A 26,057-nucleotide genomic window follows, 5' to 3' on the forward strand; every position below is an offset into this window, starting at 1 on the left:
ATATTACGACGGATAATATTATCTCCCAGTTGAAATAATATCGAGCACAGCGGCCGCGAAAGGTAACATTTTTTTTTTACTCGTAACCTTCACGGCGCTTTTAAAAAGCTTTTAAAAGATATTTCTCGAATTTTCAGCGCGAGGTTTACGAGGGTCGTGACTTTGGGGGCAGGATGATGGAGGAGAGAGACATTTGAGCAAAAATTAAGGTCAACAAATTTCATGAAATATCAACTTGAATTTCTTTGAATTTATTTTCTCGAGAAATAATAAATTACGCGTTATAGAAATACCCGTAAAAGCTTTTTCAATGCTTACGTTATATCTCTATTTCATTGTTCGTAGCATTGTAATTCGTCAGAATGACGTCGTCAGAACGCTTTGGACATTAATTCTTCGCGCCGAGCGATGCGAGCCCATTCATTATTAATCAATGGGCTCGCGGATGCCAGGCGAGTTGCGTCCAGCCTCGGATGGAATAATAAACGTCGAGAAATGGCGTTGACACGCGCGGACGGACTTGCCATGGGCGTCGTATTTTATGCAAGTTCGCGCATCCCCACAGGCGCTACTTATTCTCATTCAAATATCACGGACGCGGTAATATCAGCGTGTCTATGCATGCATGAAAGGCATCGCTACCGACAGTGTTCGCCATTATTACGAGCAAACAGGTGTTCGCTTATTCCGGTGACGTCGTTGCCGCATCCGTAAAACCCCTAGCCATGCTCGCATCGCGTCATGTCCGAGCGCGGACGGGAAGAGAAGTTTGATCACGTATTAATGCCCGCGCTCGTAAGCCGTTTTATATGCATCGATACCGAGGATATCCTGATGTCCTTAGTACAAATAACTCGTTGTGCAATATTATTACACGGTTATAAGCAGCGGCATGTCTACCTGCGGTAAAAAAAGTATTTAGCAAACCTGATGTGAGATGCATGTTGCAATGATATTTGTTTGAAATATTTGGTTGCTACAAACGAATATAGTAACATAATTACAATAATGAAACGTTTAGTAATAATTATAAACATTTTGTTATAATTACGTTTAGTTAAAACTATTTTATCAAAGCTTTTGAGATAAAGTAAGTTTTTTTTTGTTATTGCAATGTTTGTTTATAGCAGTTAAATATTTTAAACAGTATTATTACCACATGTGTGTGCATCTCATAGGTTTATGGATTTTTTTTCCAATGCTCTCATAATCAGTTTTTATGATTTTATTTCTTTTTTTTTAAATACAATCTCCTAATGGACCGTCATTGTAAAATTACATAGCGAAACGAGATACTGCGCAGGCCGCGTACACAGAAAAAATTAGTTTTAAATCTACAATTATTGTCTTATATACTATATATGTAAGCAAGAATTTAATATCTTTAAAGAATTTGTTAATCTCGAACATAACGTGCTTTGCATGTGCCTATCTTTATTTTTTTCTAAGTAAATAAAAACAGACACATATTTACCTGATAGATAAGTTTATCAAGAAGTTGGAATATCCGGCCCTTACACGAAGAATTTTATAATCTCAAGAAAAATGTGGAGAAGAAAAATATTGAATAAAAAGTATCTTGAAACAAAAAGTTAGAATTTTTATAATACATTATAACTATCAAAATAATCATATTTCGTACTTTTTACATGGCCGTTATAATATTGAAATAAAAATATAATATTTTGCTAAAAGCTAAGATTATCAAACTCTTTAAGGAAGATTTTGTATATTCTTGCTGAGGCAATGATTGTCGAGTTGATATTAATTCTTCTTCCGCGTAGTCGCAGGTTCCGGAGATTATTTTAGGACGGGCTGGGGGTTTGATTCAATTATCTCTCGAAACACCACGGAAACGTGACGTCGTGCGTCGTACGGTTTATCTCGCCGGCACGTGTACCTCGCGTCGGGGGTCGGGAATGAGCAATATGGTATACCGCGAGAGAGGGTTGAAGGCACCGGGACCGGTACGGCTCGCGGCACTGCGACACGGCGGTGCTGCGAGCCGGGGGTGGCGATGGTGACGGCGATGGCGATGGCGGTGGCGATGGCGGGACGGAGACGACGAAGCCCTGTGGCGGCGGCAGTGGTGGCGGCGTCAGAGCCACGTCGCCCGGCTTCATCCTCTTTCGCCGGAGTCAGTCGGCTGCCAGGCGCGACGCGAGCCAGTAGTACCTCCCGGTACCTCGTGTACATACACACACACACATACACACACAGGCACACAGCCCATCCATAGACCTCCTTCGCTGCACTTCGGCTGCGGTCGGTCGATCCCGCTCTCTCTCGCTCCTTCTCTCCCTTTTCCTCCTCTCGTTCGCGTGCGATCGTTACTCCGAGAGCGTCCGCGAGCGAGGACCCGCGGCGGCAGGTGGAAGGCCCGACGCTGCTGCTTCCGACACGGCGCATCGAACGTTCTCGCGAACCTGTTGTCATCGGTGGCGATTTATCGGGGAGACAGGCGGTCCAAGGATACTTAGCCGCACTCAACGAGACTAGGATACGTCGTTGACGTTTGGCGTGAGTCGAATTGTCTGTCACATCATCCCACGAGGGGAACAGACGTCGCACTCGTTTGGGAGATATCCAAATGATAATTGCATTCCAATTGAGATCGAAGGTTCCGAGATAGAGTGTTCGTGGAAGCGACTGTGCTCCGACTGTGCTCCGATTGGTGCCCCGATAACGATAAATCCTCCCCGAAGTGAGTGAGTCAGCGCCGCGGGTATCTCGCGACCGGAAGGTCTAAACAGCGATTGTATAGTCCGAAGCGAAACTTGCCATTACGATTAAGGAGTTCGGGATTAGATAGGATACCTAACATCGTATTCTGCTTTCGTGGCGAAAGTCCAGTTCACGATAACACGACGATCGAGACTCTGAGCGAGTTCGTGACTGTGCGAACTAGGCTAACTTGATTGAAGGGATATCGGGATAAGTAGCCGGATCAAGACGTTTAATCTTCGAAGCGAATCAAGACGGATAACGGCCAATCTGCGATAGCCAGTCCGATACGAGGCAAATTGGCAGGTGCGGATTAATTGTGCAGCTATAGAGAGCTCGAGCGACGGTTGCAGGCCGAACAGGATAACGCACTCGAGCATCTTTGTATCCAGCCAGTGAGTTAATTAGCTTAATATCGGGGGCGAAGAAGACGCTTGAGCTAAAATTCTGGATAACAAGCGTCAGGATTAAACGAAACGGTCCAAATTCAGGAGAGGAGGAGTCAGCGGGCCCTCGGTAGAGTCGCGCTATTCAACGAGACAAGTCTCCTCGACGGACGCGATCAGCCGGTCGTTGCACTTCGCCTGCTCGCTCCGGTAAATCTCCGACGAACGCCTCCTCGCGATATACCGTTACCACACCACGACACGCCGATCGGACGGGGCCTCCGCCTCTCGTGTATATACATACGTGCGTGTGTGGAGGGGCCCGCTTCATACCGCTCCAGCGCGAACCGGATACCCAATTCCGCTCGAACGAGGACGCTCTCCGAGGAGCTTGTGTATACCACCGGCAAGAGGTTCCAGACGAATTAGAGGAATTTCAGGGGACTCGGTTGCCGGGCCGTTCATACGAACGGTAGTTCGGGAGTGGCATATTAAATTGTCCAAAGCTATCGGCAGATCTCGATAAGTCGAGCGGATATTGGGTGACGGCAGGAAGAAGCGAGTGATTTCGATTCTCCCCTCCGGGGACATCCGGTGAGAGAACCTCCGACCGAGTGAAAAAGTGCCGATTATCGCGCACCGGGACGAGGAGGTGAAGGAGGGTAGTCGGGCACGGCACACGGGAAGATTCCTGCCGCCGTTATGCGTACGCTGACCGAAGCGATGAAGCATCGCGCGATCAGCTGACTAGTGGAGCTGTTCGGCGGCCGCACCGCTGATAAGGACGGCAATCCGTCGGACAGGCATTCCCAGCGACGCCGCCCGCCGCCCACTTGCTCTGTCATGACATTTGGCACGGCGTTCCATTCCAACGAGAAATCGCAACTGGCCAGCGAGAATTCCGCTCGGTATGTAATACGCTTCGCATCCCGCGCCGCGCGACCCGATTCCTCGAGCGATTCCCCGAGCCGGTTGGCTCTGAGTAAAAATCGAAATCCGCTTTCGATTGATCGCGTCGACCTGGAACGTTGAAACCTACGGCTCTTACCTTCTTTCATTCTTCTATACCTCGTTACAGTTTTGCGTCTATAATCTTTTCAGCTTTTACGTCTTACGCAACAGACAAATGGGAATAAAAAAATCATAGGCAGATATGGGAGGCGCATGAAAAGAGTTTATTTTAACGGAGTTCAAATTATTATAGAATTTTTATCCCGTGCTAAAAATTGCATATTGTTGTAACAAGAGCAGCGTTTCACAAAAGAAACGAGTGCACAATGTAGGTAATCGTTGACGTTTACGCAACTTAGGCTCTACTCGTTTCTATATCATAGCAGAAGAAAACATTTGTGTTTGCTTTTAGCCAGCATAAAGTTCACTTGTTGGAAGAAAAGCATGCTAAATCATTTTCTTCCGCGATTCGACATGAAACTATATTTTAGGATAATCAACAGCGTGATATTCCTGCGAATAGTTAATTTTAACGATTTGAACGGATGATATAATTTACATAAATCCGACGACAATTTATTGTGCATAACATAATTCATCGTAAATAAATTTAATGTGACGTGCAAATAATTAACGCAATAATTTACGACATAAATAATTGTTCTCTTGTTAAACGCTTTTAATTTATTAGTTGAAATTGCCAATATTCTTGTTTTCTCTTTTAGGATCCACTCTGTAAAAAAAAGTATGTAAAATTACAGAAATAACATGTGTAAAACTTACACAATTGAAATATATAAAACTTTAATATTTATATCTCTAATTGTGTAAATATATCTGTATATTAAACGACAAATTATATTTGCACAATTAGAAGTAAAAGTAGCAAAAGATTATTTTCACTAAAAATTTATAATTTTACAAATAGTATCTATTTAATTTTCCATAATTTTTTTACGGTGTAATTTTTATCGTTACATTGTTATATTCTCTGGCCGCGGTTTCTCTGGAGAGGAACAATCGCTAAGACGCACTTTGTCGCGAATTCGACCTTCGCGCGCCAAACGTGACTAGTGTTCTCGATACTTTCTGCGCACGTGGAGCTGCGTGCGTTCACGTGCGAATTCACGCGAGAGGAGAAAGATTAGCGTTGCGACGCACGTACGCGCGTTGCGAGCGATGAGTATAGGAAGAGAAGCGAACGCACGGGGAAGAATGAGAAACACGCGCGATTTCCCTTCCCCTCCTCCCCGTTTTCTCTCCCCCGTCGAACGTTATTAACGTTCTTTGTTGGCGCGGCGCGCGATATAACGTGCCGCTACCTTTTCGCGGTTACGTAAAACTTACCGCGTGGTCTCTCCGACGGGAACGATAAGTTTATTCACAAAGAGAAGGATTAACTGGACCGTCATATAAATTCTCCAGTTCTCCTCCGTAGTCGGCTATATTTCCGTTAACGCTTAAGCGATTTATTGCTCATGCGAAAGTCACGCGGAAACTGCGCACCGTCGAGAGATATTTAACACATTTTTCGCTTGTAGCACTATGAATAGTCTTGTGGAGATTGCGAAATATATTTCTGTCCTGTTGACCTGTTGACGCGTTCGTTTGCGTTAGCGGGACTTTAGCATTTGAATAATTTAGATGTTGAAAATATGTAGAGGTTTATATTGAGACGAATAAATTTTAAACTTATACTTTACCGTTACTAACTTGTAATGTTACACGTTAACTGATCGAATACAGCCATTATAGGAATTAAGTAGAAAGATTTTTCGGTAGAATTATTGTAAACGTTTTTCCAATTTTTCTGATTTCATTCGGAGATTCGCAAAATCGAATCATCTTAGCCGATAAAGACGCAGCAGTGCCGCTCGAATTGAGGCTGATCAGTGAGCTAGAAAAATCTGGCATCTACCGCGGTAATAGAAAAAGCAGGCAAGATCGCATAGTGGGGTAGATTGCTTTAACCTTATTATCCCCGGCACAGTACGTACATCATCCAAATCAGAAATACCATGAACCATGTCTTCGATTCGAGAAGCAATATTGAAATTAGCATCTGAATTTTTTATTTAATCACAGACGAAATATAGATACGAAAATACATTTTAATTGTAAAAGAGGGTGCAATTTATGAATTCACTGTACGGTATTTATTATCATAACAAATTTTAGACGTACATATAATTATGTATACGTATAAGATAAATATAAGATATTTATGCGGACAAGTTCTATGCTAGAAATGTATAAGATTGATAAAAGAAGTTCTAGTATAAATATGTCTTTTTGAAATCGCTCAATTTGAAGTTCTTCATCAATAATTCGTACAAAGAATCGCTTCGGAACAGAAAATTTGTCATTAGTTTAATCGACAGTTCAATAGATATCTATTCTTATGGTAACTAAAAATATACTGAAAGAAACGAGACAATTATAATTGACACGAGTAGAGACACGAGATGTATAGTAAGTATATATATTTCTCTCTCTTTCTCTCTTTCTCTGTTTATTATTATTAATAGACGAAGGACATTTCTACAACTTGATCTCGAAAGACTTGGCATAATAAAAAATTTTTTAAGAGTTATCTATTTAAAATTTTCTTATAAGTTTAAAAAAATTTTTTATCATGCAAAGTCTGTCGCGATCAAGTTATAGAATTTTTTTCCCTCTGTTCAAATACCGTAATGTATCATCAGAAAATCCGTTATTTTATTTATACGTATTATTTATTCAACATTTACATCATCTTGCCTGCTATCCGAGTTGGTGAAACAATGCAGCGAGAAAAGCCATTTTTCTTCGTAAATTTATAATAAGATTTTATAAACTTTCCGCTGTCTTAATACGAGCGGCGAAAAAAGTCGCGCTCACTCGTTGGGCCCCGGTTATGGTCATTGCGCCAATTCAGCCCGACATCCGTCCACGTCATGCGCTCGCGTGTGGACAGGCACTTCGCTTCGCGACTAAATACTCCCGTTAGGGCCACGTTTTCATGCCGCTTTACAGAGATAAAGAGGTCGTTCATGTCGTATCGAATCGTGCGTTTTACAGTGCCATTTGAATCTTGCGCCAAGCACCCAGGCGCTTCTCGAAGAAATAAGGACGCCTGAAATCCAATGAAAGGCAACCGAAGACACTTTGCTTGTCGAAGATTTATTCATTCGATGTCTTTGTTCTCGATAGTATCGCGGCAAAAGTTTCTCGAATATTCGATTCGCGAAGATTGACGATACGAATTATCAAGTTATACGCGCGTTCGTATTAAACAAGGGTGCAAAGTAGATTACGAAAAAGATACAAAGAAAGTTTGTTTAACAGAATATAGCGGTTACGCCGTCGTAAATGTAATTCTTCCATTATCAAATGGCATTTAACTCGCGATGGATCTGTGAAGCTGATACGACATTCTATTAATATAAAAAAAAAAAGTAATTACAGTTCTATTAGCACTTTCTATAGTTCTCGAGTTCTTTATAAAAATAATCAAGAATTCTGCAATCCGTATATAAAAAAAAAAAAAAATAAAGAAGTGTTGTGAACTTCGCGAAGTTCGTACAAGAAAGCAATAAATATTATCATTCTTAATACTAGTTTTAGATAGTACTGCTAGAGTTCTATCATTATGTGTGATAACAAAAAAATTTTAACGATTCCGTTTTTTCCACACTTTTAATATTAAACACGGCACGACACTCGGACAAAAAGTGCTGAGTATTTATGATAATTCTAGCAATAATTCTCGGTAGTACTTATACGGTTTTATGTTTTGTCATCAATTTTAAATAGAGTTCCTACGAGTAAACATTTTTTAATAATTTTTAAATCAAAATCAGCAAGAAGTATCGCGCTGAATATTTATCACAGTTCTAGCGAGAATTGTCGCTAGTTCTTGCAGAGTTTTATGCTCTACAATCATTTTTATACAGAATTCCGACTAGAAAACATTTTTTAATAACTTTTTAATACTCAAAATCACGACACTCGAGCAAAACGTGTCGCTCTGAATATTTACGATAATTCTAGGGATAATTCTCGGTATTAAAAATGATAATATTTATTGCTTTCTCTTTAGAGAGAGAAGGTGTGCTAACTTCGCGAAGTGAGTACATTTTTTCATTTTTATTTTTTTCATCTAAGGATCGCAGAACTCTTTTATTTTCATTAAAAACTCGAGAACTATGGAAAATACTAGAACTGTAATTATAATTTTGATATTAATAGAATGTCGTGCCAGCTTCACAGATCCACTCGGATAGACTGCGGACTTTCATAAAGTTGCAAATAAGTTTCGACGCAAAGTGCGCTCCGCACGCGGGGCAAGACTTATGGCCACGTGAACGATGATACACATATTTGATACTCTTCCGCGTAGTGTGCGTTTAATTACATCTAATTATTTCTCTGCTAATTAAACGAAAATCTAATTGGCTGATACGTAACGTAAATGTTAAATCCTTTCCTAATGACTAAATTGTTATCGTAAATTACGTCGTGTTTAATCGCGATCATGCAACTCGCCGCGAAACGTGATCGATCGGGAGCGACTCTGTTACGTTACATTTATTTCGCGCGAACGCGAGTCGTAACGGATAAAGGTGCACGGAGGTACAAAATATAACGCATGATCAATATGCACGCGGTTACGAGTTACCGCAAAAAAAAAAAAAGAGAGAGGAAACAAAGAAAAACGGCCGGTATTGTTGCATGGCGTATTATTGTGTTCGCTGCGAAGTTTCCCATTGCGGCGGGACACGCGTGCACATACCGCGCGCGCGGATGGAATTAAAGGGTCAAACTGCCAGCGCCATGTGCGTGTCGAGGAGGAACAGTAATGACCGCGCGCACAATAGGCATATGTTTTTCATTCCGCGAAAAGCGTTAATTTGTGTTATTTTATCGACTCGCGCATCCAGGGATGCAGGCGCGCCATTGTTCTCGCGGCTCGTCGCGGCGGAGAGGGACAGTGACAGATCCCCCCCGCGTCACAGGACGTGCACGTGACGAGGAGGCCTGGCGGCGGTGGCGACGACGGAGCCGCTGGAGGTTGCAGTCAAGGCTGTAGAAAGGCACTGCCGGCTGTTGTGCATCTCGCGAGCTTTATACCGGGCGGTCGTCGAACCCGCGCCGAGCGCGTTCGTCGCCGTTTGCGCAAGGTCGTTTTACTTAGGTTCGTCTTGGTCGTCGACCAAGTCGACGCGCGCTACCGGCGACTGAACGCGCGCCCACGGACGCGGGCGCGATGTATCTCGAACAGAGCTGACCAGAGAGGTGTGCCTCTCTCGATACATGTAAATCACACATACACACACGCGCAGAGATAGAGAGAGAAAGAGAGAAAGAATCTCGCGTGACCCCTTGACAATCCCCCTTTGTTTAATTCGAAGGCGACTTTTCTTTACGTTCTTTGTTTAATTGTATAATTGGGACTCTATAATTACAACACACACACACACACATATCCGAAGCATAATCATAGATTAACCAGTGACATGCTTGAAGTGAAATGTAATTCTTGAAAATTAAACTACTAAGGAAATAAATGGAAGGCTTACGTATGAAAAACATGAAAAGTAAAATACTAATCTGATACTTTGTTGGGAGGGTATAGTGTAATATTAAGGACTGAGTTGTGTCGCGGTAATGAGTAATCTTCCTCGACACTTTGTTGAAGAAAGATGGGCATTAAATTGGCCAAAGTGTCATTAAGCTTTGCTGCGGTAGATGCGGGATAGGCTTCGTAAGTGCTACATGAAAGAAGATGAAATAATGTCAACGTAGAGAGCCATTTCTATGGAATTAAAGTGGCGCTAATTTGAGTTCACTTAATTTTCTGTGTTTGTGTGTGTGCGTGTGTTAGGAAATTACAATTTGGAAAGCTAGAGATGTGTGCACGTGTTATCGCGGAAGCTCGATAAGTTTGCTTGTTATTGCGTTTAACGTCGTGTTGTTTGTGAATTCTAATGAGAATTTTCGAAGAACAAAACTTATGAGAGAAAATGCGAGGGAAAAAATGTTCTCGCAGGGAGCGCGTCGGAATTACCGATCAATTTGCTCGCCGCAACGAAGGCTCTTCGAAGCCGCGCTAATGCGTTGCTTGATTGGTGAGCCGTCATTAATTGTTTCTTCTTGCTCTACATTCGACTTTCTCAGCGCCTTGCGTCCCGCCCTCTTGATTGAACTCTTTCTTTAGGTCGTTCCTTTTACATCTACTAGAACTACATCTTTAATCAAGACGTTATTCTTTGACGCATAGATCTTGACGTCGTTAAAAAGAGCGACTTTCGAACCTGATGATTATTGTTATGCAGAGTATGTAATAAAGGCGTGTTCAATTAAAATATTGGTAAACCAGAAGGAGCAAGGTAAAAAAATAAAAGAGATAGGATGATAAATAAAAATTTTAAACGTGAAAAGCGTAGAAAAAATACATCGGAAAATTATAGGAAGAGGAAATAACAGGAGGAAAGAATACCATTATTATTAGGATCAGGAAGAAAGAAATGTTATTGCAATTATATACACGCGATAAAATAATTTTTTTAATATTATTTTTAGACAATTCTTTTTGTAAGGGTGATACTTGCGCTCGAGTAAATGCTGAGAAAATAAAAGGAACAGAAAATTTTGTTATTTTTGGTCAAGCGAGAATATCTTGTGTTTTGTGATGAAAGTGCATGCTATTTAATTATTTTCTCGCCAATTTGCGCGGGAAAGCACAATGGCGCGGCCGAAAGAAACTTCCTTTCGCGGGGGTCATTATGTACATAGGCGTTTCCAACCCATGGTGCACCATTCTTTGCTGCTACTCTATTCTATCGTCGATCTCGCTCGTCAAGAAAATCCGGGTCTTGCCGTAAAAAGCGTGAATTTCTGCCTTCGATATCTCGAGCTACATTTATACAAATAGCGAGCGGAAGTGCACGTTAATAAAATCGAACGCAGGCCGCAAGAAAAGGGTCCATTTTCCCGTGACGTTAAATTCCTCGCTCGTTAACGCGAACGATTTCTCTATACTTCCGTTGTTTTATCTCGATCGATCCGACAGAGTTGCCGAGAACGTACAATTTCAAGTTTACTTTTACGTAAGCCCCTTGGTTACACGTGGCGCGCGCGATGTATATATGGTTTATATTATCTTATACAGTTATAACATCTGTGGCTTAGCGCGATTTTATAACGTTCTTATTACTTTTGTTATTTTAATATGTTGAAGCGACTCGTGGCTCCAATAACGTTACGTTGCCGCTGATGAATAGCGGCGTGCATCTTATATTCCGTTAGATCTCTCTCGCCGTAATAATAATAACTCTATTATCGCACGCATTAACTGTACGTTGGACGGGCCAGTTATCTTGGACACACACTTTTGCGCTACTTAACTTTACTGCACCGTAACCCTATACAATGCAACGGAAAATAATTTACATTATAGTTAAGCTGAGATCTCAAGCCTTCAAGTTAACGAATTGCGTAATCCTCCTCTCTCATCATCCACTTGCCTCCACGCTCGCTCTTATCAGCTCGCCGATCTCCGGCGAGATAATGAACTTGGCGTGTCTTCCATCGCGATAGAATCATATGGCTGATGCGTGGAAGACGAACGAGCTTCCTGGCGGAGATTCTCGACCACTCGTGAGACGATAGTCTCACACGGCTTTGTCCCGGCGACAAATTATTCCGCCGTTTCGCGGTCCGTCATTGTTTTTATCTGGTAACCGCCGCTCATTACGTAATCACGGTCAGGTGAAGAGGAGAAGGCTTCGCTTGTGCCATTAGCGACGCGGGTCGACCAACGCGAACCGGACTCTCGGCAGGCAGGCTCGATTAACTCGCCGCGCGGGGAGAGATCAATCTCTCGGCCTCGAACTTGACACGCGGCGTGATTTGCCCCGCGTGTAACCGGTGTCTCCGATTTCTCGATATCTGCCTGTTTTCTCACGGGGAGAAAAAAAAATCGATTCAGATTTCTCAACGGGAATGCCGAGACTGTACCAAGTTTCTCCGCATGTCTTTTCACTTGTGCATTCTTCAAGTACGTCTTCCTTAACGCTTGATCAGTAAATTTGTGGTATTAATATTTATTATTAGTTTTATATTTAACTGGATACTTTTAGTACACGAGATATATAACTATTAACGTTAATTAGTTTTTAATTATTGAATACAAAAGTGATACTTTATAAGCAACGCCATATTTTGCTAACCATCTGTTCAAGATTATTAAAACCTATTAACATTAATAGAAAGTCCAGCAATATTGGAGTAACTCGTATAATTTGTAGGAAGTTAGTATCCTGAATTTAATACACGATGTAATCTCCAACTTCTAGAATAATTGCTTGATGCTCTTAAAACCGGATGTAACTTTGTTCCGTGTTAGATCACACGTCGCACGTTGATTGATGTAATATTGTTTTATCGACGTGATCGTTATCTCTCGGTATACAAAATATCGCTCAGTAAAAATTAGTCGAAATGAATATTTATCTTTTGTTTTCCGAGTTTCGCACAAAGAATTCAGGAAATGATGGCATCGCCGGAATGTACGAGTGAAATTTATGGCAATTGCATAAAAGATTGTTTTTGTATCTGTGATAAGTTGAGGCAAGCATGCGAATGTGTGCACATGTCATTACCGTCTTCCGTAAGTAACGTCAAGTTCTGCTCACGCGAAAATATCAAATCTGTGACTCATCATCATAAAAACCCACCGCATATGGCACATTTTACGTAAGGATTATAATATTGATGCTTACGCTTCAGTTTCCCGATGCTTACAGATTACTATCACATTTAATATTAGGTTGATGTAAAAATAAGTGAGAATGATGGAGTTTTGTTAATAAAACATTGCGTTCGTTAAGCATAATAATTTCAAGTGTCCCTATAACATACATTTGTTGTAATTTAAATATTAAGCACATTTTCACGATGACAATTTTCAAAGTAGCAAAAATTCTCATTACTTTTGCATTACTCCAATATATTATAACTGTCAATCCGATAGTGATCGAAATTATATCATGATATGTGGTATTCATATAAAAAAATCAAGAAAAAAGGAATAAGTACCGCAATTTTACTTGATAAAATACATTTTGTTAATTATATTTTTGAACTTGAAGCAATACATCAATGCAAAGGTTTTAGACTAAATTGAAAAAATTCCATGATTTTTTTTATAAATTAAAGTCATGTTTTTACAAATATTGAGATATGAATAATTATTTTAAGATTAATATTATGTATCACTGTTAATTTTAATATAAAATCAGAATAGTTATTACCGCACGTCTACAAATAATAATAGATTTAATGTTCCCATAATTCGTAAAATGGGCACCTAATCTAGGACCCTCCAAACATCGATTTTACAATTTTGAACGTGGCATGAAGCTACGAAGCATGGCGGACACCCATTTATAATCAGTCGAGCGCGAATAAGTGGCACTCGTTCTTGTTGCTTCAATTGTTATCCCTTCCTCCGTTGCTCTTCCCTCCGATCTCGACGACCTGAAACATTCGGATAAATGGGGCAGAGGGCGAGGCGAGTCAAGACTCGTTCGACTACACGGGTTATCTCTCTGACATCTTTGGAATAAGGTCATGTTGATCGCTACACGTTCTCTGTGCCACTTCGCTAAATTTTGCGACGATCGTACGTGCAAGATGGAGCGTCAAATCTCTATGACAAACGGGTGAATTAGGATTATACGGTATTTCAGTCGATTATTTTTATTCAAATGACTTACTACATTTTTCTATTGTATCTTGAATGAAATATTATGACTTGAATAAAATATTAAAGTTATTAATTATCTAACAATTACGTAGATAAAGATAAAACAAAATTAAACATCTAAAATGTTTTCTAGTATTAGATTTGAAAAACATGGGTTTAACGAACGAATCACATGGATTTTTAAGTCATTTATAATAAATGTTAGAAATTGTATTTAGATGTTTATTACTTTCACGATTCAATAAAAGCTAATTAAATCTCAATTTCTTACTGAATTAATTCTTTTCGAAAGTTACATAAAAACTTTAATAGACGAATGAAATAAAATTTATATAATAATGATCACAGTTGTCTTATAATAGCAAAAAATATGTCGTATTTTAAAATAAAAAAGTATTTTGATGATTTTATTCTTCGACGATTGTGCAATAAAAGTACAAATATTAGCTATGCAATATGTTATGTTCGAGAGATTGCGTAGAAAAAACTCCGACGGAGAAGATGAAATTTGAATTTTACATGATAACGTGGCGCCGTGCATTTCTTCTTGCGTAGTTTTCGCAAACTTTGATCGACTGAAGAGTAAGAATGTTATCAACATGAGCCGCGATAGATTGCTTGAAAAGTGGATATACGCGGAATTCACCGAACGCTTACTCTTCTGAAAAATTATTCCGCCTTGTTAATAATTTTTAATTTTTACGAACATTTTCGATCTCAATTTTCTCATAAAACATGTATGATTAATAACTACATTTTTATCATGATTTTATTTTATTTTAATTAATATATATATATATTTTACAAATAAAATTAATCCGCTCGAGTTTTTGATGTCACGGCAAATAACAGCGTGAAACAACAGTATATAAATAAATTATTTGTATCACATCGTTTTTTTACATTGTTATTGCGCATTTTGAATTTAGGAATGCAATATCCTATAGACAGTCAGAGTTTATCATTTGGTTTACACATAGTTTGTTTGGATATTTTTACATAAGGAAATTAAAAAAGATAAATTTGCCATTTCATCAGCTGTTATCGCAACGAGGTTACTGGGGAAAAAAGTCCGGCAAAACCATCGGACTAGCCAGTGATTTTCTAGCGGTCGAAGCATGTGCGAACCTGTATACGATTTGTTTAGCATCATATAATTTGTTGTTTTGATTCGCAAAAATTATTCAGACTGTTTTGCCACGCTGTTTTATGCTGCTTTTTAGGAAAAATCAATTCTGATTTATTGTTCGATGGTTTATTCGTAGTAGAATCTTCTTTGTATTATAACTTGAAAGTGAAATGTGTGTGTGTGTGTGTGGAGGGTTAATTTGGCGTTAATTTCAAGTTAATGGAATTAATGCCAATCAATCTATGATTTCATAAAATTTTAGAGAGACTAAAGAGCTCTCGTTTGCTAATTGGACATACACGTAAACGTTGCATAAATAGAAAGTGCGAAGAAATAGAAAATTACGTGAGTAAAAAAATTATGTCATATATGCATTAAATGTGTTGCATTATTCTCATTTGTTGTCGCAGCAGTTTATTATTTAAACTTTACATGATGCGCGCTGTTCATTGCGAGTAATTGACACGATTCGGTGTACTAGTATTTCTATAGATGACTCTCTTGATGAGAGTGACCTGCTATTATCGCCAATATATGTTCCGTGTTTGTCGAAATTATTGAAACTTATTTGTTGACAATACTGTTGGACCATAGGACAACGCGTTTTTACATACATATTATACCTATATACCGACCGAATCCATCGATGTTGCATAATGAAGACATTGCTGTACCGCGGTCGACCGTGTAAATGCCACACGTGCGTTGTCGCGATATTCAAAACTAATTCCCTTCGTCGTCCGTTCCACGTGCCTTTAATTAATCTCTCGAGGACTCAGCTGGTCATATTTTTCCCGGCAATTTTTCTGGTAATATTGGATCTAAATGAAGAACAAAACTCGTTTCTCGTTTTATTTGTTTTGCACATTTGCTGTTAACTGATGATACATTATTACGTAAAGGCGCAAAAGGCGGGTCAACAAATTAAGGTTATTAATATTACAACCGTGGTACGTGCGGTTTACTAGAAATATATAGAACGGTCATTTCATCGCTCGGTCGAAACCTGCGCTATTTGTCAGATCAGCAATCCGCAAAGGGTATTCGCGTTAATTACCTTACCTCTGTGGAGATACGCTATCGAGTCTCTCGGTTTCCATGTCGAATTAGTAGCTGTACATGATGGTGGCTGATTGATTCAATTACTCCGTACGTGTATACGCTACAATTTGCTGTGAACGCGAGCCCTCGTGCAATTTTACGCTTTAATCGTTTATCATAGTTGAAAAGGTCGGACGGGTCTATGAGGAAGCCATTCTTCCTTATAAAGTTTCGAAGCGTTAATAAGATGTCTGAGTTTGATCAGAAGAAAATGATGCATGAGATGTTTAGAGACCGCGAGATATATCGCATGAAATCTTTTCATGTAAAATTTTATATATATAAATTTAAATTATTTAATAATTGGATAATTTAATACGTTATTTATAAGACATCATTGTCTAATATTAAAATTTTACTTGTACATATTATATATGGAATAAAATGTTTGTTATCATTATTATTAAGTTGATTATCAATTTGTTTGGTGCACATTTTAAATTTATTAAAGCCTTAAGAATAAAACTGACCTTAATTACTTGTGCTTTGATCTATATTTTTTTACTGTTAAAATTTTAATGTTAAATGATGTTTTAAATAATGTATTAAATTTTAAAATTAACTATAACATTACATTAGTTGTAAATACACTTGTCTAAGAACACTACACTTATTATAGATATGTTTTAATTACATTAATAAAAATGAATAATTGCAGTATATACTTAAGAGTTTATTAGAAAGTTGATCATCGAATGGCTCAGTGGTCTAGGGGTATGATTCTCGCTTTGGGTGCGAGAGGTCCCGGGTTCAAATCCCGGCTGAGCCCAATTTTTTTTTTGCATTTTTAATGCAGAATTTTGTATAAACTAGCAATAAGTTAAGAATATAGTTATAGGAATATAATCCTAGAAAAAATAGAACATGAATTTTTAGAAGAAAATTTTTTAAATCATACAATGATTAACGCATTTAGTTGAGAGGCTCATTGATTTAAGTGATGTTCTTACTTTGAGTGCAATAGATTTTCAGCTAAGAGTTTAACTTTTTATTTTTTATCTCTAGCCTGTATTCTTTTCTCGATATGCAAAGTATTGCCATCGAAAATTTCACAATTTGATTAGAGATCCGAACTTGTAAATCATTACTCATAATAAAATTGTTACTAATATTGTTATCTAATTATATAGTTAATAGGAATATGTTTCTGTTTAAAATTTCACAAGGTGTCCCATCTTGTTTAGTTGATAATCATTCATCCGCGCAATTTTCGTCGGGGGGCCTTTATTACAGCTAATTAGTCTCGCTCGTTGTTGCAGGACCGGCAGCATGGCAGCCGAAGAGGGTATGCTGGGTGGTGGCCTGGGCGCGAAATTGAAATGCCCAACCCCCATATCGCGGTTAAGGGTTGAGAAGATCGAAGGCGGCCTGATGGTAGCCGGCGTCGTAATAGCGGCGAATTGCCAGATCGCCCTTCCCGCGTTTGGCACTCTCTTCATGCTCGTCGGCGCCGTACTCACTGGTTCGTATATATGTCTGCTTGTTTTGTTTATTTAAAATCACGTCTGTCTTCTTTGGTCAAAGTAATGTGTTATGTTACAAAATATGTGGCTGAAAGGACTTGTTAAAAGTCTACTAATATCTTTTATATAACGAAATGCGTCATTCTTTAGAATTGTTATATATGAATTATCTGTGAGTGAGCATTATTTTTTTAAAAGATGTATTCTGTATCAAAATGACTTTTCTGATGTCGTCACGCTTCCTTACAAAACACGTTATTCGTCTTTGCACATTTTCACATGATTTTTTTTTCTAACATCCAGCATGAAAAATACTTTTATTGCACTTTAAGATACATTTGTTTTTTTTACCAAATAAATTTTAATATTAAACGGACATAAGAAAACTAAATAAAATTTGACGTTATAAACGGGTATATAAAAATGCAGCATAAATAATCAGAAAACTGCAAGTGACAAACGAATGATAAATACGAGATATTTATCTTCTAAATATTTTTTCAGATTTTTAGAAGTTTTAATTATGTCGCATAACTTCGCGATTATAATTAGAGGTGCGCTCGTATAAATTGCGATACTGCAAGAGCATACATTCGGACTATAGTTACACCTAACGAGACTCTTGAATATTTACAGAGCCCTTTAATTTTTCTTTTTATTTTCATTATCTCGTAACGCGTTATTTGCATTCGCATTTGCATCTCGTGATCGACCTGCAAAATTCACGGCGGTGCAATTTTAACGGTCTAGCTGAGAATTGATGTTGCTTCGGCTGTACCGAATGAATATCATGGACGAAGAGATATCTCGTTTTATTCCGTTGTAATTTATGACTTCGATAACATATAATTTTTTGAAATGTCAGTCGGCGCCGCGCGTAGGCTCTTTATTATTTTTTAGACTTTTACTACTAGTTTAGCTTATATTTTTTTGAGCGTATCTATAGAGATACGAATGGAGTATGCGTCATGGCATGATTTAGCGGATGAGAATAATCTCAAGCTTTCCTTTTCGGAGAAAGCATAGACTCTGTAATCGTATGTAGGTTACTTAGAAAGGAGAGCCATTATTTCGTTGCGAGATATCATAATCGTTCATTATCGCTTAACAAGAAAGTATATCTTTTGGATGTTATATTTTTCTTGATAATTTAACGACCGCATTTGTTATTTGTTTTACAATGCTCATGTGTACAGAGAGTACTTTTCCAATTAATTGCTGACAAAATAAAAACGAGGAATCGATCAGAAACTATTAATTACATTTTTATTCTTTTAATATTAATTTTATACACAGAAACTCTGTCTTTATCCCTTTAGTTGGATAAATTATATCTGCGATCGATATGCAATAAATAATTTTGTCGCATTGATTTTATTTTGATCATCAAAATATCCGAAATTAGATAATTTTACAATTAAGCGTAATGATCTTTAGAACTTTGAATATCTTTTATTCATTGATATGGTAATAATGGATGAATAATATAACATTGTGAAATTATATGAAAGAAAAGATATATCTTGAATAGCTTCTTGTGTAACTATTGTCAACATATTGTCGATAATGAATGTAATGAAGAGATATCCCTCAGTATTTTCATCGTTACATACTAATCAGACTGAAGCCTCTGCTGACATTCTATAAGCGGATTAATTACATAGAGAAGGAAACCATATCCAATAAACTGAAGCAGTAGTAGAGTCGTGCAAGCAATGCGCAAATATCGGAAATTTGACGAGCGTGCAACGTATTTGAGTCGTAAATTTCTATTGAATTGCGTTGCAGCTGAGCTTACTCTGATTTCATTATGCTGAATATTAATGTCACTCTTAATATCAATATCACTCTTAATATCAAATATTAATTCTTTCAATGGGGAAATCTTGGATATCTCTCGTAAAATGTATTTTAACATTAATATTAATTTTATATTGTGCCATACTAGATATCGCTTTTATATAAAAAAATTGATAATATTATTCACAAAGGCATGAGATTGCCAGTTGAAGCGCTGAAAATACAAGATAGACCAAGACTCGTTACGAAGAAATTGGAACTAAGTACACACTTTCCATCTTCTTCTGTTTAATTTTAACTCTCATTTAGTTGAATTGTGTGACTTACAATTAGTCTACTTGTATTTCCAGCTCTTCAATCGATCTCAGACATAGCGGGCTTTAAAAAAAAAAATAAAATTTAATATTAATCAATGTTAATATATTATCACGCGAAAGACACTTTCGAGACTAACTCTGAAGGTGAGGGGCTAGTTATTCGTTCTTTTTCGTTGAATTAATTTGCCAGGGACACTGTAGTTCGTTCGTAGGTCGCTGACCTCGGAGATAGATACAGCTCTCGCATATCGCGAGGAACAAGAGGAAGAAAAGGAAAAAAGAAAAGTGGAAGAGAGCCCAGACTGTTCACCAAGCAACAGCTGGCCCGTCACATCTCCCATCACTTCTCGGCCACGTTTCTTCACATACGAGGTGCCGAGAGTTGTTACCAACCGATTTATCAGAACCGGTCTGTCCTGCGTTCTCGTCTTCCTTTTTTCCTACCGTCGCCGCAGCAAGACCGGTCCAATAGCCCATTTCCCTTTCGTTGTTTCTATATTTCTCTCTTGCTCGTGAACACTGGACATATCGCTCTGCCTTTACCGGTCGTGTCGCGTTAATGTCTTTGTTATATTTATCACGCTGAGTCAAGTTCTCTTTGATAGAGTCAAGTGGAACGAGAGTTTTTTTTTTGCTGTGGACTAAACGGGATTAGTAGATACATTATTTTGAATATGAAATGCGGCATATAAAACGCTGAATCTGGTAAATGTGCCGCATCCAATTTACTATTCGCATTTTCTTACAATTTATTTGAGGTTTATAAGTTTTTATATTTTTACTTTATTTACATTTAACGGTCAAGTTTAAATAATTGTTTTTGTATTTTTATTATATTTTTTAAATGTTATTTTATGCGTCATTTTTCTATCGTCTTTATTTGTTGCATGTTACTATAAATTGTTTCAAAACAAAAATTTTTATTTTTACAGTAGTATATTAAACACAGAAGAAAAGGAAAAAATAGATTTTATGTACCAAAGAAATACAATGTTTATAACATATTTATTACATTTAATATTGAAAAATGTTTAATGTTTGTCATTATGGCATTGAAATTTGGATATTACAATAATATTAAAAATTAAATTTGTATTAAGTACTATAAGTTATAATTTAAAGCCAGAATAATTTAAGAATTCTAAACTCGACAAAAGGTAAAATAGATTACACATATAAACATTATTTTTATTGCTTCGTTTATTTGCTAATTTTAGTTTTGTTACTGCATTTTGCTTGTCTTATTTGCGAAATAAGACAAATGCGAAGAAAAGTTTGTTGGATCTGCGCATGCTGACCGTCTATGAAGCGTTTCACCAGCGTTATCGATTAAAATATTCTCGAAGCCGAGCTCCCCGTGGCGAACGTATTTATGTCCATGATTTCCGCTACTTTTGCAGACACGCATTTTCTCTCCAAATATGCCGTGACATTTCCGTTTCGCAATTGGCGAGGATAAAACGAGCGTTATTATAACACACATACAGTATTTCCATTTTAAAGTACATAAAACTTCTCGCTAGAAAAGTTTTCTCATTCGCGTCAGTGCTGGTAACTTGGACCAATTCAGACCTTCTCGAGCCAACGCGATTACGCGGAGCTTCGGAAAGTGCGAAGCGGTTTTACGGTATTGTGTAAGAAACACGCGAAGAGAACGTAAAATCTTGAAATCCGAATTCAACGCTTCCGCAAAAATCGACAACGGGATCGTATTTGAATGACTTAACTCGTTTAATCATCCTTACAATAAACTGTGTAATTCTGTAAAAAAAATGCCGCTTCTTGACAGTTCACTCAACATTAAAGAAATAAAAGCAGATTATACTTTATTATATACACGTATATAATTACATATATTAATAATATTTATATTAATATAATAATATATAATACAAAACAAAAAATTAACTTAATGTACACGTGAAAAAAGTTTTATGTTATTTTTTTTTTTTTCTAAAATCCAACTCTTGTTTGGCCAAAGAATGAAAGATACATGAGAAAATTAAGAAGACCGTCGTAATAATTTGATCAAATCTATTAATTGTTATTTAGTTAACTTCCACGATTAATTTTTGATTTGCCCGTTTCTCCATTACAGCTGCTTCTTATCGTGGCCCCGGCGAGGACGAGGACAAGAACTCGTACGCCGCACGAATCGCCTTTACTGGCAATTCCCGTATCTTGGGGCCGATCTGCATAGTTGTGGGCGCCCTTATGCTTGCGCTTGGCGTGCTACTCTGCATGCTCACGAGACGGGCGAGACGGAGGGAGCGCAGGGTGGGCTTTCACTGCCCACTTCACGGGGATTTCTACCCTCTGAGTCCGGTCCAAGGTATCAAAATGCTCGGTAAGTCGATTTCCAATATTATTCGACTGTTAAACGAAGCTTTTGTGTAAATAAAGGTCTTCGAAATCGAGTTAAGGGAAAAATATGCGGCTATACATCGTAAAATTGAGCCATCCATCAATTAATTCAAATTGATTAAAAAAGAATCAACTACAAATTAATCTCTAAATTATTATTCTATCTATCAATCGCCTTGAATAATTATTTAACTGAAATTAATTAAAACATAAATTTTTATTTAAAACTTTTCAATTTAATTTACTTGTGTTTATATATTCTTATTGTTCTACTGCGTTTATTAAAATGCCCATTGTTTGTTTTAATATTAATTCTTACGGTAGAGAGTTTTAATATTAATTTTAGAATTCAATCTTTTAAAATATTCCAACGATGAAAGAAAGCTTTCCCATTAATTGTTTCACCGATATCGCAAATACATCGACACGTTTCTGAGGACAAAGTAAGCTATTCTGTGTAAATATAGATCGCGTGAGCGACGAAACTCGTTTCACATTTTTCCTTGCGATGTCTCGTGATAGTTTGTCGCGTGCAATTATCCCTTCGTCCGCACGGCGGTAGACGCGCCGGTAATTTCGACGATGCCTTTTCGAGGAGCGAAAAATAGCCGCTAATATGCTGCCCGAGAAGAGATCTCGATGCCTTCCAACATCGCCTAGTTATTATTGCCCTGTCACGCAATGCCACTACACTTTTTATACATGTTCTATGAAAATTACAGTTAAGTGGTACGATTTACTTTTTGCAAAAAAAAAAAAACGCATTATCAGGTTACATCTATAATAGTCAATGTTAAAATATGCGTTGTTGGTGAGTAATTGATTGCCGTCATTTGTCTTACTCATTTGCGTTTTTACTCCATTTTTCGCGATTATTTATTTCATTTTTATTTTATATAATTTATTTAATTTCAAAATTTCCCCCACAATTATATTAACTGCTTGATATATCGATTATTGATTTAACTGACCATGATAACGACTTTGGAACTTTACACCTTGCTGTTTTACGACTTCGTTGTACAGTAATGTCTTAGGAAAAAGCAATCGGCCTCTGTGTTACTTTATCGTCGCGAACGTGTCAGTTCGTGCCAATTGCTTCGAATTCAGGACGAGGCTGGATCAGGCAGGGCGAGGAGTAGGGTAGCTAACTGGATTGTCGGAATTCAGGCTAATACGACTCTATCAGATTATTGCGTGGGTCGATCGCGCGCGTCGTGAATGCTACGAGTTTCCGCGTTCGACTGCCGTGAAGATCGGAGAATCGCCTCGCAAATCGTCCCGAATCTTCGCCGATAAAGTACCTTTTCACTTTCGGACTTTATACTTAGGGACAATCGCGATAGGGCGATAGAGATATCGAATGTAACGAAAGTTTATCGGTTGCTCGACCCCGACAGACAGATAGTGTAAAATTTAGCGCGAGATATCAAGTTGTTAGATCACTGTCGGGCAACTTTTATACACGTACGGTTATATATCGAGCCCGTGTAAACCCGGTTATTTTGCGATCGATGAGCATTGCCGACCCGAAGGGGCTACATTTTTCAGAGTCTCGGAAGCTGGGCGGCGTCAAAAATTCAGGAAACTCTGGAAATTTAAAGCTCTCGCTAGTCGCATCTTGACGGGAGGCACAAACTTCTGCGGGAATTGTTGCCGTAACGTCCGTATGTGACAGCTGCTCTTGCAAGTAGGAATTCGCCGGTGCAACGGCAATAAAAATTGCAAGGCAGCCAGTCTCGTCGCGTACATATGTTTAGCTATAAAACACGATCTAATGTTTTATATATATGAAGTTTATAAATTGTTACGTATTTCCATTCAAAAGAAATCTTGTTTTGTATTGTAATAAAAAGATAAGCAAAATATATATATTTATTAAAATTAAAAATTTTTTAAATTATATTACATATAAATAATATATAATCACATACGGAAAAAAAGAGTTTTGCCAAAGTATCTAAAAATTTAGCTAAATATAGATATAAAAATAATTTCGTTAGATTATCAAAATTATTATGTTGGACGCTCCAGTTGGTTGCTAAAATGTAAAAAATTTTTGCATAAATTATTATTCGTAGTTATTCAGATTTGTATCTAAATTTTTAAATAGTTCAATAGTATCATTTTCATCATGATTTTCATACAAATTTTATTTTTATAAGATAACCGTAAATCTTAATAATAAGTAATGAATGGTTCCGGCTTTTTTATTAGTTCTCGTTTCTCCTGACGTACGTTTATACGATCTTACTTTAGCTTCAAGGTGATTTTTCTCATTCATTTCTACACGGCGATTTATTTGGGTCGCAAAGCTCGGAACTCGACTGATTGCCCAGTCGCAATTTCTTTCGCAGCGTAGCACGCAATAAAATCTTATTAGAACCGAAGGCCGCTTTTGCGTACCCCTTTGTGCAAAATGTTAACGTTGTAACGTTACTCATACTGCGGCTCGCTACAATTTTTTAAACTTCGCGAAACTTAGGAACCATTATCACAAAATAAGCCGACAGTCTGTTTTGCGGGGACTTTTTAGTGTGTGACGTTCAATAAACGAACGACCAAAAATAAATGGGGGTGAAACACACGTGACAATTATCCCGATTTACATCTTCCTTTTGGTGCTGAATAACTAAGATACACACAGCCGGTTGGGAATCGTCGACGTAGAGCGGAACGTTAAAACTCTGCTAATTGAATATGTGTACACTCGAATGCAGCGGAACATGCGACGTCTGCTGCTGATATCCCAGATTTCGCGAACTGCGTCGGCGTTCGCGGGTGAGAAGAGACCGATTACATTAAGGAAATAAAGTTGGCATTGATGAGGATTACGAGCATCGGCCTTCGCCCGCTTTGCGCAACGTGCAGCCGTGCAATTCTTTCAGTTTTTTTTTTCTGCCGCGAGATTTCATTTATTTATTTTTTTTCCTCTGACAGAAAATTATTCACTTTATCTTAAAATCACGATTTAATTTTTCTACGATGAGCTTTCCGAATTCTCTTCCTTCTCTTTCTTTCTTTGTCTCTAATATTTCTTTTCCCCTTTTCAATCTAAACGCGCGCGTAATTGCTTAGTTACGTGAAAGAGATAATCGCGCACTGGTGCACGGGTTTTGCAAAACTCATTTGCAGAAAAATTCTTGCGGTAACCGCGTAGCGGTGTATAAGGGAAAGTTTAGAGGAAGATTGATTTTACGATGCCGGGGGGGTCGATCGTCCCGATCGTTTCTCGTCGCGCAGGAGCGTCGAGAGGAGAGGAGAGAGAGAAAAAAAAAGCTTTTTGCATCCACGCGTCGTATGGGGCGCGACGCGCGTGCATCACTTTCAGTTCCGCCCATTTCATTTCAGCCCGAGTGGATTGCTATACTCTTTTTCTCCCTCTTTGTGCGTCGGCCGATTCAATCGCGCGTTCCCTTTCATGCGTCTCGCATTCTCCGGCGTACATCCGGAGCACATCGCGCTACACGCCGCCGAGACATCTCATCGCGTACGCCAAAGGAGCTTAGTCTATTCTACTCGGGGACGGATCCTTCGTCTCCCGTTTTCTTTCCAGGCAGCGCTTGGATACGCCCTTTGTGCGGTCCCCGCGAGACTGATGATTTTCCAGAAATTTTATACCGACGATAACCGCGATATTCTCGCTTGTAGTATTCGCAACAGACATAGACGTCTCGAAATCTTCTCGTACGTCTTCTCATACGTAATCTTGCAAGGAGCTTATAATTTTTAACTTGCAATAGAGAAAGAATTGATTGTATTATTTTTAAATTATTTGATATCCTTGATATTCTTGTTTGATTATTTTAGTTCTTGGATATCAAGTTTTATTTTTAATTTACGAGAATAAACGCTTCTGAGTTTTTTACCGAAAATGCAAAAGGCGGAATGAGATGATAATATTTTTGTTGAAAGATTAAACGGTTATAGGAACCTTAGCGAAACGAAAAATGGGATATTTTTCGACACTATGTAAAACTTTTATTTAAAGAGATAGATAAATAATACGTGTTTTTAAAAATATTTATTAGAAAAAAGATGCAAAGCTACATTGGAAAAGTGTTGTTTGTT

The 26,057-nt window shown here is 38.1% G+C and overlaps 1 protein-coding gene and 1 non-coding gene across 3 annotated transcripts in view; both read left to right on the plus strand.

The window, feature by feature from the left end:
- The window catches only part of LOC105835868, a 71,309-nt gene that overhangs the window by 21,953 nt on the left and 23,299 nt on the right, over positions 1-26,057 (plus strand). Inside the window, exons 1-3 of one of the 2 annotated variants that reach the window (XM_012679487.3) lie at positions 1,633-4,018; positions 17,302-17,504; positions 21,721-21,969. In XM_012679487.3, the coding sequence (XP_012534941.1) occupies positions 3,954-4,018; positions 17,302-17,504; positions 21,721-21,969 (517 nt within the window). In that variant the 5' untranslated portion in view covers positions 1,633-3,953. Of the gene's footprint in view, positions 1-1,632; positions 4,019-17,301; positions 17,505-21,720; positions 21,970-26,057 lie in introns of those variants that run through there. The other variant, XM_028193424.2, reaches the window with a different exon arrangement.
- Positions 16,740-16,811, plus strand: Trnap-ugg. Its single transcript has one exon. It is a non-coding gene; the product is annotated as a tRNA-Pro (tRNA).

Source organism: Monomorium pharaonis, chromosome 9 (assembly GCF_013373865.1).
Source record: "Monomorium pharaonis isolate MP-MQ-018 chromosome 9, ASM1337386v2, whole genome shotgun sequence".
Taxonomy (NCBI): domain Eukaryota; kingdom Metazoa; phylum Arthropoda; class Insecta; order Hymenoptera; family Formicidae; genus Monomorium; species Monomorium pharaonis.